The sequence below is a fragment of the Temnothorax longispinosus genome, chromosome 10 (assembly GCF_030848805.1).
Source record: "Temnothorax longispinosus isolate EJ_2023e chromosome 10, Tlon_JGU_v1, whole genome shotgun sequence".
Taxonomy (NCBI): domain Eukaryota; kingdom Metazoa; phylum Arthropoda; class Insecta; order Hymenoptera; family Formicidae; genus Temnothorax; species Temnothorax longispinosus.
Genome location: NC_092367.1, coordinates 19,793,169 through 19,805,964, shown reverse-complemented (window position 1 = coordinate 19,805,964; position 12,796 = coordinate 19,793,169). Strand labels below are relative to the sequence as shown.

Here is a 12,796-nt window from a genome sequence, read left to right as displayed (position 1 = left end):
CTGGAAACTATATTCCCGCCTGACTACCTTCGTGCCGGCGGCCTCGAGGCCGAGGATTTCGATCGAAACCTTCCCTGTAGGCTCAAACAAGAGCGCACCACCTAAATCGCTCCCATTGAGCGTACGGCCGTCGCACGAAACACAAGCCGATTGACTATGTGTCTGACTTTTTAAGTCCCCGCAAATTGTCGTTTCGGAGTAATAAAATCAAAGTAATAAAGTTTAATCAATTTTAACGATAGATAGATACATCATGGAGTCCTGCGGAATGAACGTCATCAAATACATCCTTTTCATCTTTAATATGATTTTCGCGGTGAGTAAACTGAATTGGAAGCGATAATGGTTTTGAGAAAATAGTATTGGCGGCAAGTGTGTTTCTCTCTAAAGTGATTCAAATAATAAATATCTTTTTTTTATTCTTTACGTTTTAATTTTTCTGAGGTTTTGCGGACATACCCGATTTTTATGGATTTTTCTGAGGATATCCAAGATACTTTCAGATACAAAAGTGGCGCGCAAAAAGATTCGGTTATTTGTGAAACGTGTTTTTTAAATTATAGTATAATTTTCTGGAAGATTGCACTTTACTTAATATAATTTATTTCTCCCTTTTTTAATCAATTAATAAAAACTATTTTCGTAAAATATTTATTTAAAAATGTGCCTTTATAAATATGTATATGTATATAAATTTCTATTTAATTTTGATTCTACTCGTTTTATTTTTACTCTTGGAAAAATCAAGATAGTGCGAAGGACAATTTTGAGGGCGAAGAAAAATACGTACAATTGCTAAAATTGATTTTTCCAGATATCTGGCATAGGTATTATTGTGGCCGGCGCGTTGGTGTTGGCAGATGTCGGCGAATTTAATCACTTCGTGGAAGGCAGGATAATGGCACCGCCTATAGTGCTTATAGTTGCAGGATCTATCGTTTTCATCATAGCTTTTCTAGGATGTTACGGAGCAATAAAGGAGCATTACAACATGTTGATTGCGGTAAGTTAAGAAATCAACAGAATAATTAAACAGTTTGAGTACAAAATTTAATTTATGTTAAATATTTATCGAAATAATAGAAATAATTAAAAGTTTAATTTTTTTACGGTAATATAAACCGTTTATCTATGAAAGTTTGCTTTCCTCAGAATATATTCTAAAATTCTGACATTGACCTTAATAACAAAATCTTGGATTATTTTATGTACTTGAATTTATCTAAAATAAAATTTTTGAAAAGCCTAAGTAAAATTAAAGATCGGAGGTTTCCAGAACGTTTCGCGCATATTTAATATCAAATATCAAACTGTACATGTGTGATTTCAAACCACTTTATCTTCATTTCGTTCTGTTTTAAATACATCTTTTTTACGATGAAATCAATAAATAATTATAAATTACAATTATATGCAATTTTTAATTAATTATATTAATATTAAACATAATTTAGTTTGCGGCCGCATTGTTAATAATCTTCGTGATCGAGCTTGCGGTGGGCATAGCGGCGGCAGTGTTTAAAAATGATTTTAGCATGGCGATGAAGAGTACCCTGAAGGAATCGATGAAGAACTATACGACGGAAGTCGACAAGCAAGCTTGGGATAACGTGCAGAAAAAGGTCAGTATACTGAATCTGGAGCGTAACATAGTAATGGATTTGTCGATACAAAAGTGAGGTGATGAAATAGTATAGCTTCCGTCCTATTAAGAAAACAATGATTTCTATAATGGTGATGGGTTAGGTCACTTGAAATAGTCATCGCGTGCAAATAGGCAATTAAAGTCATTTCAGTATTACAAGTGCATTGACTACTGTAACATTGACTGTCGTATAGAGTTCTATATCTTAAATTACTTTATCCTACTTTGACACAAAGGTAGTTTTGTAAAATGTATATTATATAATCAAATTAGCTTGATTAACTATTTTATCTTGCATTGGTGCCGAGAAAAATGACAAAAAAAGAATTAATTATTGACTTATTTAAATTAAGCATTAAATTGTTTAATTTTTTACAAATTGGTTAAGTTTGATTAATACATTGATAATTTTATTTGTTCATGCGACAGCTACAATGTTGCGGCGTGGACGGTCCCAGAGATTGGGTTCAAACCCCCACTATTGGACAAATCCCGCCGTCCTGTTGCGCTGATGATATGCAAAAGATATGTCAGATATCTAATGCATATAATGAAGGATGCTTCAGCAAGTTAGAAATGCGAGTTCAGAATGGCGCCACAGTCATGATCGGTGTGGGCATCGGAATTGCTTTTGTGGAGGCGAGTAAAACTTAGTTTACAAGATATTTTAATTACATGGATACGTTAAGCCGGTGCCATGTCCGCACTTTACTTTATTCTATTGCGGTAAAGCTAAACAGGTTTTAAATAAAACACATAATAAGCAAAGATAAATAAACACGAAAGAAACTTTTCGATTTAAGAATTATATAACTCTTCATTGTAACAAAAATGTAAATTGTATTTAAATTCGTTCAAGTTACTGTGGCGATATTTTAAAAAATGTTTTTCTTTTTACAGATTGCCGGTATAATCCTTGCTGTTTGCCTCTCCATGGCCATAAAAAGAGAAAGCGCTAAATGAAACGAAGTGTATTAATTTAATTTCATGCTATATCAGACTAAGCTGCAAAATTCGCTGTCTCGTCAAATTAAAAAATACGTTAAAATTATGATCGGCTTAACAGTAACAGAGCTAAAAAATGTATATTTATCCTTTTAAAACATTTATATTCGATCGTCAAGGAACGAGAGTCTCATTAACTGATTATTAACTTAATTTATTTAATATTGCGCATTGATTTTTCGCGATGTTTTTTACGCTCACCTCATAGCAGCACAATAACGGACCTAATTCAAGCTTCGATAATTATTCGATATTTATATTCATCATTTATATTTTATAATTATACCATCCTTCTGCTTTTGTATTACGTAATTGAGTGGTATCCATTGTAGAGATTAGAAAGATATTTCCACAAAAAATATTATTAATATTAAAAAAATATGAATGATCTCTCTTTTTAAATGTATATCAAAATGAGATAGTTTTACTTAAAAAATAATGTTCCTCAAAGTGTTAATTCATAATTATAGATAGAATATATCGTAACCAATCAAGAAACATAGAATCAAGAAAAGAATCAGAAAATCGAGAAACGTAGAATAATTATAAATATAATTGTGGTGTGTATATTGTGTCGGTATTTATAACATATTATAGCATATTAGTATAATATATAATTACTATTATATATTATTGTATGTATTATTGATTGAATTAATTCGTTCCTATTAAAGGATCGATTTATTTGTGTGATTATGATTGTATAAATGTGTGCCTAGTGCAAATGTAGCTTGTATAAGCGTATGTTTTTATGTAGTATACCTATTCCTACAACAAATATGTTATCTTCGGTACACTGACAGCTGTAAATTGTCATTTTCCTATATACAATAGTAGCTATAGACACTTCAATTCAACATATTTATTTTTCAGTTTGTCTATTATACGTATAACGTATTATATTTTCTATAAGTAAGACAAGATTGTAAACCTTCTGCAAAAATAAATTATAAGATATACTTCGTGTATTTAAATGATATAAATCACAATTCTGATATTTACAGAATATTATTCTTTTTTCATATAAATGACAAAGGATTCTGAATTAAATATTAGAATATTGAACACATTCATGAGATGTTCCAGTTTTACATATCACATTTTCTTTAATGACAAATCGTTCTCTAAATTTAAAAAATTGCTTTTCTTAACAATAAAATTTTTTGGAAACGTTATATACAACTGCAAAATTTTCAATTACAAGTACTAGATATCTTTGTGCTGATTTAATTTTTCCCTAAAGAAAATAGTTTATCAACGTACACGTTATTAAATAAATTATTATATAGTTAAAAGTCAAAGGTAACTGTTGCATAATTATAGTACAAGAGAAAAAAAAAATCTCCCCGGCGGGGAATCGAACCCCGGTCTCCCGCGTGACAGGCGGGGATACTAACCACTATACTACCGAGGACTCTTGTGTCATGATGAACTTTTCATGTAATACATGGTTTATCAACTTTAAGGAATACTTAATTGTAAGATATAATGAATATAGATTTTTATGTAATAATTATTTATACGTGCCATATATTTGTGATTACATATTCATCACATTAGATGTGATCTAATATGACAAATATGTCTAACACACTTTTATATATATTACCGATAAAATCGAAATTCTTGTAGTTAGTACCAATCCACTAAGTCGTATACACATTTGTAATAAAAATATTTATTTAATTTGATTAAAAAATAGTAATTGTTTAAAAGATAATTGTAAAATTTTAATGTGTAAGAAAGATGATTTATATATATATGTATAATTTAATGTATAGAAAAATCCTGTAAATTTATATTATAAAATCTAATTTCTATTCTGCTATATAAATATAAAAAAAGCAAGACAAGTGCACTTGGTGACAATTTATATTAAAATATAAAATAAAATTAATATAAGTTATTAATAAAATAAGTTATTAAAAATGATCCCCCTTTATTCCTCTTATTACATTTTTAAAATGGTAAATAAATTATAGTGCCGATGTTCAAATCAAATATAAAATTAAATAGAGGAAAAGATATAAAATCGAAAAATTATATAAAATTTAATAATTCACATTTGACGTATATACGTATAGATCGCAGTTGCCATCTGTACGACACGAGACAAAGCCACGTGATTTATCGATCGAGTACAAATAACGTGGAAATTAATAAAATAGAAATAATTTTGTTGCTTATAACCCTTAAATAATTATATTTCATTTAACTGAATAAATTCGTATTAGGTAGCGGGATTATATAAGAATAAAAATTGTATATTAAAATTGGGTTCCTAGTCATCGACGCAACAATCAATGGAAGTCACTGAGGTTCCGTGGTGTAGCGGTTATCACGTCTGCTTTACACGCAGAAGGTCGCCAGTTCGATCCCGGCCGGAACCACTTATATTTTTATTCTTTATTGTAATATTTTTATTTTGGAAACTTTACGAATATAGTATATATGAAAGCTAGGAAAAACTAAGGATTTATTTATTTATCAATTTTTAAATATAAAAGCACTTTTTAAGATTCATACTCTGCGCAGAGATATGCTTCTAATAATGTTTAAGTAGTATGCTATATAATTAAGAACTTTTTTATTATTAAAATATAACAATTATAAGTCTTTCAGAACAACACAGCGGAAATTTACTTTGTTGTCTTTTACTCTCTTGTCTTAAAAACGATCATAGGGAAGTTCAAAGTTTGCATAACACGAAATTGTAATGCAATATTGCAATAATGGATATCCCGACAAAAAGCTAAAAGGTTTATTTATTTATGTTCAATTAATTTGCAAAGGTAATTTGCAATTGTATGAACTCTACGAAGTACGCACAAAAGAGGAAGCAATATATAGCTAATGTTTAATTATTATTTTATGATTAAGCACGACGTTTTTAGCGTTACATTAAATTTCAAATTTATCTTCCTGCACGTAATCTGTGAAAAAAGTCTGTCACTTGTGGAATCTTTTATAAAAAACTTTTTATAAAAAATTGAAAAATTATTACATTGCAAATTCTGATCTCTTGATGGCTTAAAAAGGCTGATTGTAAAATAAAAGTGCATTCAATATTTATATTCACATCTAGAAATCTTTGTGTAATCGTTCGTCAACATTTTCTTATCAAAAGGAGTCAATGACTCTCACACTCAAGCCTTCGATTGTTTGATATCAAAGTGCGAAATTTTGTCTTGTATAAAACAACGGACGACACATGGACGTCTTTACACATACACCGATATTACCTTACTCGCTACTTTACCTTGTCGTCGTGAGATAAAATGCTGAAAGAGGTCCGAGATTGAAACCGGACTTGCTCTGGTTGCACTGGCAAAGAAACAGTTGGCTGGGCACAGGTGGAGGACCAGATGGTACGAGATCAGCAAGACAGTGAATGAAGGACTCGAAGGGAACCATGCTCAATGCGCGCTCTCTCTCTCTCTCTCTTTTTTCTCCTGGGACTTGAATACCTATAAAGAGAAACATGACAAGACGAATGAGAGGACCGAATATCAATTTCGGTTTCCTGTCGTACCCTACAATACTACCGCCTGACCCTTTCCCTACGTCATACTGTACAATCATGATCGATCTCAAAATGAGTGACGTACACGTTAAGGTCATTCGTTCAATTTAAATCTAAATCCAATTTCAATAAAATTGCAATATTAAAGCAGAATTTTCTCTTAAGTTGCCAAGGATATTCAAATACCATAATTTCAACGAAATTTTATTTTATACGAAATATAATGGCTTATTGAGAAGACATACTATAACAATATACCGACAGAAAAAGTGTCAGCTTAAAGATTCTGCTAAATACTTTCTAATTGAATTTTTAATTAAATTTAAATACTAATTAATTCTTAGTCACATATAAAAATTTGTACGAAACGATATAAAGGAAATTAATATTTATTTTAATTTCTACAAAATCTATTTGCAATAAGATTTGCAACAGATTCCTCTGTGTTTAAACTTAAAAGTTTTATTATCTGAGAGTTAGATAATAGAAGTCATAGAAGTCCCTGACGAGTTCAGAATGAGAAGCATAAAACTTTCAGTAGAACTTAAATATTTTACTTTTCTGGCGACCCTCTCGATAGCAAAGCTGCCGAGATATCTTCTTGCAAGCAAGAAATAACATCAAGGGTCATTCGGAATTCAGGGTTCGATCTCCTAAGTACACGAAATTCTAAATTACTAAAGTGACTTTAAATAGTACAACTAACATAGTAATAAAAGTTTAAAGAATATAAAAAGTTATAACAACTTTACTTGAAAGAACAAAAACAAGAATATTTTGATATTAAATTTTACTTGAAATTCGGATAAGACGATAAAGACGGTAAATCTCTTTCAAATCTTTGATTTTAATTGTTAATGACATATTTACTGTTCAAAAATATATTAATTTTTCAAAATTAGGAGAATATGATTTTTTAACACATCTCAGTTAGAGACAGCATTAGAGACAGCGTCTCTTTCAAAAATTATTAACTACAGATCCGAAATTTTCCCCCCATTAGGATAATACATTTAAAATAGTATTTATAAATTTAAATTTAAGATCAAGCTTAAAGTAATATCAGGCTAAAAATATTGCCCTTAGTTCAAAAAACAATGCGCTTCGAGATTCACAGTTACGATTCGTACTTACGATTTCACAGTGTTATTTCGAGTCCACAGGTGGGCTATTGAAGACGCGCGGTGTTCAGAAGTAGATAATCATTCATGAATAAGATGCAAGGAGCGGCATACCTCCCGCGTAGAGCGATCAGTTTCAATGATGGGTTCACAACCGAGCACTCGATCCGTTCGATTTCTTTCATCCTTGCTGCTGCTCGCGTATGTCCTGCAGGGGACTACCTGTACGAAAGACCGTGAAATCTTGATAAACCAGTCCTGCTGCAGTCGTTAACGTCGCCGGCTATCGGCGACGTTCACCTGCGGCATCTTTCGGTCCATCATTCATGCAGACTGAACTTGACCCCGAATTTTTTGATCCTATCCTCCTTTCCGATGAAAAACGATCTCTCCCTTTTTTTCAAGACTAAAACGCGATCACGAAATTTATGACAGAAAATTTCAATCGTTGCATAATCCTACGAATGATGCACCAGTAAAATATATTTCTCACAAAATTAATTTCTTAATAAATTTCTACGAAAGTTTATTCTGCATTAAATTCTTACGAGACTACTCTAACCATTGTACATTAATTATGTGCTGAATTTATATCAAATCAACCTCGCATCAAAATCTTACGAGAAATATGATAAATTTCAGATCTACTATCCGCGTTTTAAAAGAGAGGACATTTTTATTTTCAATAAAAACTTACTTCTTTCTACTTAACTTTTCAGACTAATCGTTGTCATTTAACGGAAGCGGCACGAAAAATAATAAAAATTGTCTCTTTTTAATTATCTCTTTACCGACGATCTCTTTTGCGTCAGAGACGCGAACGGTTCCTTTTGTTGTCAACGTTTTCGGAAGAACGACACCCGTTTTAACTCTTCCGCTTGACGAAGCACGCGGAATCGAGTTCGGATGGGAAGGGATGCTGGCAAGTGCCCGGCGTTGGTGGAGCCGTGATGCACGCGTCTGCACACGGGGGGGTCGCAAAACGATTCCCTCGTTCCCGGCGCAACGGGAACGAGGGAGAAATCGATGCATTCGTCGAGCCGCGAGCGTCGGCTCAGCTGTGCTCGAACTCGAACTGGTGCCGAGTCCCGAGAATGCGAACGCGAATCGGGGGTAACTACGGGGTTGAGACAATCGCGGCACGTCGCGCGCCGATTAGCCACGGTAGCGGTTAAACACGACGTTTCCGCGTGCGGATTTAGACGGCACGCGGAGACTTATCCTCGTGGCTAGATCTCATTTGAATTTAAAAATATGCACGTTAAAAAGACGGACGCTCGCGGAGAAACACGCTCATCGTGGTGAAACACGTCGAGAAAGCTCAAATGCATTCGCGTTGCAAGGAACGATTGCGCGAATTTATAAAAAAAAATCCTCTTTTATTAAATTTTATTTCTGCAATAATCTTAGAAGAGAGATAAAGCTCTCTGTCTGTCGACGTAATCTATTATAATCACCTTCTAGAAGATTAAAGACAGTTGTAATAGATTATAATAGATCTATCTATTATATAACTACCTTCATATTCTCCGTGATGTGATTAGGAATGTAATTATAGAAATTTCCGTAAATAGGTATTCGAAATGAAACACGCGGAACCGTCCGTTTGGTTACTGTCACAAGTTGTATAGCCCCGGTTATTCGCCCGCGGTTTCAAGTGGACACCGCGAAGAGATAAACACGTGGATTTGCATATGTAGGTGCGTATAAAGCACGCGTGCATATGCATGGAGTGGACAGATGTTAAATGTCCGAGAATCGACACGTACATGCCGCCTTTGCGACACGTTGTATGTGTCGCATTTAAATTAATTTTGCGCCGCGTGACAAACGGCTATACCGATGTGTCCGACAAATTGACCGCAGAATCGTAAGAACCGCTTATAATTGGAAGAAGCAGCAATTTGCAATTACGCGCGAGCCACAAGTTCGGTTGAAATTCTCATAATCGGTTTAATACCGCGACGCGACATGAATTTACATTATAATTCATTAACAGTCAACGATCGATAACACGATAATGTCAATGAATTAAATTTTATAATGAGAGAAAAATATTTCTTGTGTATCGCGCTTTAATGAGACACGATAATTTAGTGGCATATCTTTCACACAGTTTCGCAAAGTGCTTTGACCAGATAATTTTTATTGTAATGCAACACATGCGGCATACGTTGACTATCTTATCTTATCGCCTGGCGCCGGGCCTTTCGGCGATATTATACAATCGTATCATAATGACGAGAGGGCTACTTTAATGAAATTTCCCTAAATAACAAAATTATATGGAAATACGTGAACGACAAGCAAGAACGCAGGCCCGAAGTTCGTTCCGCGCGCATACGTGCGTCGCATAACGAGATGCAATTCTGTTATTGACAAAATTTCATAACGATACGATCGTCCAGAGCCTTGTCCAGAGCATGTTAGTTCAGAGCGACGTGCTTGAAACAAAAATTCAACGAGCGATCAAAGTTGCTAATATAGGTTAGAAACTTACGATTTTTATGGATTTTTATGGATTTAACGCACGGCCGCTCCGGGGTTCATTTTCCGTGTCGCCGTGACGGCACGATGAATGCATTAGCGAAGATCGCTCGCGATAAGATAACCCTGCCGAAGCAACTTCGCTGCGTCTGAAAAAAGAAATAATGTTGCATCTTGCATCGCGGAAGCTTTCGGTGTCAGCACGAAGCCTCGAGTCAAAGCCGCGTACATACATATATTTTACCTGCCGTATCGGATTAATGCGCGTTGGAGTTTTAATAAATCTCTTGCGCCGTGCGCGTTAAGATATTCAGGTATTCCGAGCGTAAGACGTGAGTAATAAAGCTAATAATACCGTGACTAGCCGTGTAATATACAGGACGGACAGGACCGTAGAAGAATCTTGCAATTGATTAACGTATGAACGTACGCAACGCAATAGTTGCAGCAACTTCACAACGAACTGCAACGAACTTCGCTCGTCAACGACGCCGACTTGTAACGCGCGCTCCTATTGGCTCGTATAAGTGGCGAGTAAAACTCGTTAACGTATCACGATTCAAGACGAGAGAAATCTTTAGCCATCTTGTCGGCTCTTTTACAGCTCCGAGGTGACCGAGGTGGGCGAGGTGGCGAGTGGCGAGTGGCGAGGTAAAAAACTAAATCTTTCCCAAAAAAGTAATCATACTTACAGTATTCCTTGCGTCGCGACGATTCTGTCTGCCGGCCGCAGCATTAATGAAGCGTGGTTTATTACGCAGAACTTAGTAAATCTTCTGCGAACAAACCGACGCGACGGATCTTCGTTCCCCCGACCCTCGAGCGCGATATGCGAGAGACAGAATGAGAGCGACCATCTTTTCGGGCAGATTCGCTTTCTACGCCTCGAGACACCCGTGATACGTAAAATACGTACGTGAGTTTCAGAAAGATCTTTACGGCGACACTTGGGCTGAAAGTTTATTCTCGATAACGTGGGATAAAGATTTCGAGAAAAAGGAGGAAGGGAAAAAGAAACGATATTGCGATACATCTATTCTAGGTATATGGACACGGATCTCAAGATGCTTTAATTGCTTTTTACGCCCAAAAATCTCTCTTCCGTTTATCGAATATTAAAATGTGTATTTCTCTCCGCGTTTCGTTAGCTAAAATATCTCGGATATCTCGCTGAATATTCTCTTCGTCGATTATTTTTCGTATTTGCCAGCCAAGTCGCGAGTCGCGAGCAGCGAGCGAGACAATACGGTTTCAAAACATCAACAAAAAACGCCGTGTGGCCCCTCGATACTCGGAATTACACGAAGCACGTATTTCTCGGAATTCGCTCGGAGCCGGGGCGCGGGGCCCGCGCGGGCAGCGCGACGGCTCTTCGCCGCTCACCGCACCTGTAACTCCTGTAAGCGCGTGCGTAGTGGGGAGAGCCCCGGTGGTGGGTGGTGGGGGGTCCGGCTCGGAGTAGTGCAGTCGGAGTCGGAGCAGCGAAGCGCGCGCAGCCGGTAGCGTAGAGAGAGGGCGAGAGGGGCGCGAGGCGCGTGTCGTCGTACAGCGAACCAGCGAGTGAGCGAGTCAGTTCAGTCAGTTCGAGTTCGGCGCGCGGTCGGTTTGTCTCGTCGCCCTGTCGCTTCGCGGGCGCGCGCGCGCGCGCGAGTAAGTAATCAACTCTTCTCTCCTCGCCAGTCGCCAGTGCGTTCTTCTCGCGCTCGCGCGGCATTGTGCCTCTCGCGATCGGCTCGCCTTGTTCGTCTGTCCGTCCGTCCGTCCGGCCGTTCGCACGTCGCGCAGAATCGCGGTCACCGGGTCGAATTTCGAGAAACGGGTCTCGTCGTACGACGCACGCACACGCACGTATGCACGTACGCACACACGGTTGTTTCCGCAGCATCGAGATGCGTAGGAAGACGGCCGTGACGACAGCATCGGCAGGAGGATCGTCGATCGCGCCGCGCGTCATCTCCGTCATCTTCGTCTCGTGAGGCGGTGGAGCCGGAAGCTGCCCTTGGACCCGGAACCGGCGAAAAATGAGGTGAGTAAACCGATCGATATCTCCGCTCCCACCGCCAACCGCCACTAGTGCCGCGCGCCGTTCGTTACGCGATTACACACTCGCTTACCGTTTCGAAAAGGGGTCACGTGATCCTCGCGCGCGGGCGGCTAATCGTCCCGCGGATCTTCCGCCGACTCCGGGAGAGCCGAGGAGGCTCCGATATCGTCTCGCGAGGACGCGCGCGATGCTCCAGTTTCGAAACTCTCGCGCGCGCGCGATTATTGATCGTCCCGTGATCCTGGGAGCCCGGAGCCGGTACGTATATACGTTCTCGGAAGCCGCCAACTTTTGATTCCGACGTGGGCGGTTGACGGAGAGTCGCCGCGTTTGAAAATTTTTATGGCGCCGCGGCCGGCTTTTTCGCGCTTCTCGGCCAACTTCGTTGCGGTTGCGGCGCGACGCAGCGCGGCGGCAGGTGACGCGACACAGTGCCGAATGTGATTTTTGCTACGTGCCTCGTCGATTAGATCCTCGGAAAGGAATCGACGTGCATCGAGGCGGGGATGCGAGGTAGCTCGCGAGCTGTTGCTTCGCGACACGTCTTTATGAATGTTCGGGACGCCTCTTGAATGCCGCCGCGATCGCGAGTTTAATAATGCGCGTAACGGGATCGTTGAACATGCACGCGTCGCGGCAAGTGTTTCGTTCGAATTTTCGAGCGAAGGGACGTGAGGAAGCGACGTGAGAAAGTAAGTGGAACATTTTACGAATTACGACGAATATCGAATCTCGTCTCTTTCGGGGCGCGTAGAATGTTGCACGTTGCAGCGGGTGAATATTCCATATTGGCTCGTTCGGTGGCCATTTTGAATTGATTTAGTTAAATTTGATGTATCGAAGCCCGATAATTGCATAGCACCGGTTTTTGATATATCTTCGGTCAATGATAGATATATGAAGGTTTAACGATGATAGATAACGAGATATTTGACGTATTACGAGCCATTATAATAGCAGAATAGATTTAA

The 12,796-nt window shown here is 37.9% G+C and overlaps 2 protein-coding genes, 1 long non-coding RNA gene and 2 other non-coding genes across 7 annotated transcripts in view; 3 read left to right on the top strand and 2 right to left on the bottom strand.

Annotated features, from left to right (window-relative positions):
- The first annotated feature begins 103 nt into the window (after positions 1-103).
- Positions 104-3,609, top strand: LOC139820753 (CD63 antigen-like). The gene is made up of 5 exons (XM_071791263.1): positions 104-316; positions 815-1,003; positions 1,455-1,622; positions 2,075-2,284; positions 2,546-3,609. Exons 1-5 carry the CDS (start codon positions 254-256, stop codon positions 2,606-2,608), a joined length of 693 nt encoding a protein of 230 aa, XP_071647364.1. The 5' UTR covers positions 104-253; the 3' UTR covers positions 2,609-3,609.
- Positions 3,610-3,992: 383 nt separating this feature from the next.
- Trnad-guc (transfer RNA aspartic acid (anticodon GUC)) lies at positions 3,993-4,064 on the bottom strand. The gene has a single exon. It is a non-coding gene; the product is annotated as a tRNA-Asp (tRNA).
- A 528-nt stretch (positions 4,065-4,592) lies between these two features.
- Positions 4,593-12,513, bottom strand: LOC139820763 (uncharacterized). The gene is made up of 5 exons (XR_011734106.1): positions 11,896-12,513; positions 10,474-10,733; positions 9,795-9,930; positions 7,308-7,516; positions 4,593-6,117 (listed from the first exon to the last, which is right to left on the bottom strand). It is a non-coding gene; the product is annotated as an uncharacterized lncRNA (long non-coding RNA).
- Positions 4,968-5,040, top strand: Trnav-uac (transfer RNA valine (anticodon UAC)). The gene has a single exon. It is a non-coding gene; the product is annotated as a tRNA-Val (tRNA).
- The window catches only part of LOC139820734 (uncharacterized), a 193,473-nt gene continuing 191,936 nt past the window's right edge, over positions 11,260-12,796 (top strand). For 2 of the 3 annotated variants that reach the window (XM_071791208.1, XM_071791207.1), the window contains exon 1: positions 11,260-11,807. The gene's annotated coding sequence lies outside the window, so the exon portion shown is untranslated. The remainder of the gene's footprint in view (positions 11,808-12,796) is intronic. The other variant, XM_071791205.1, reaches the window with a different exon arrangement.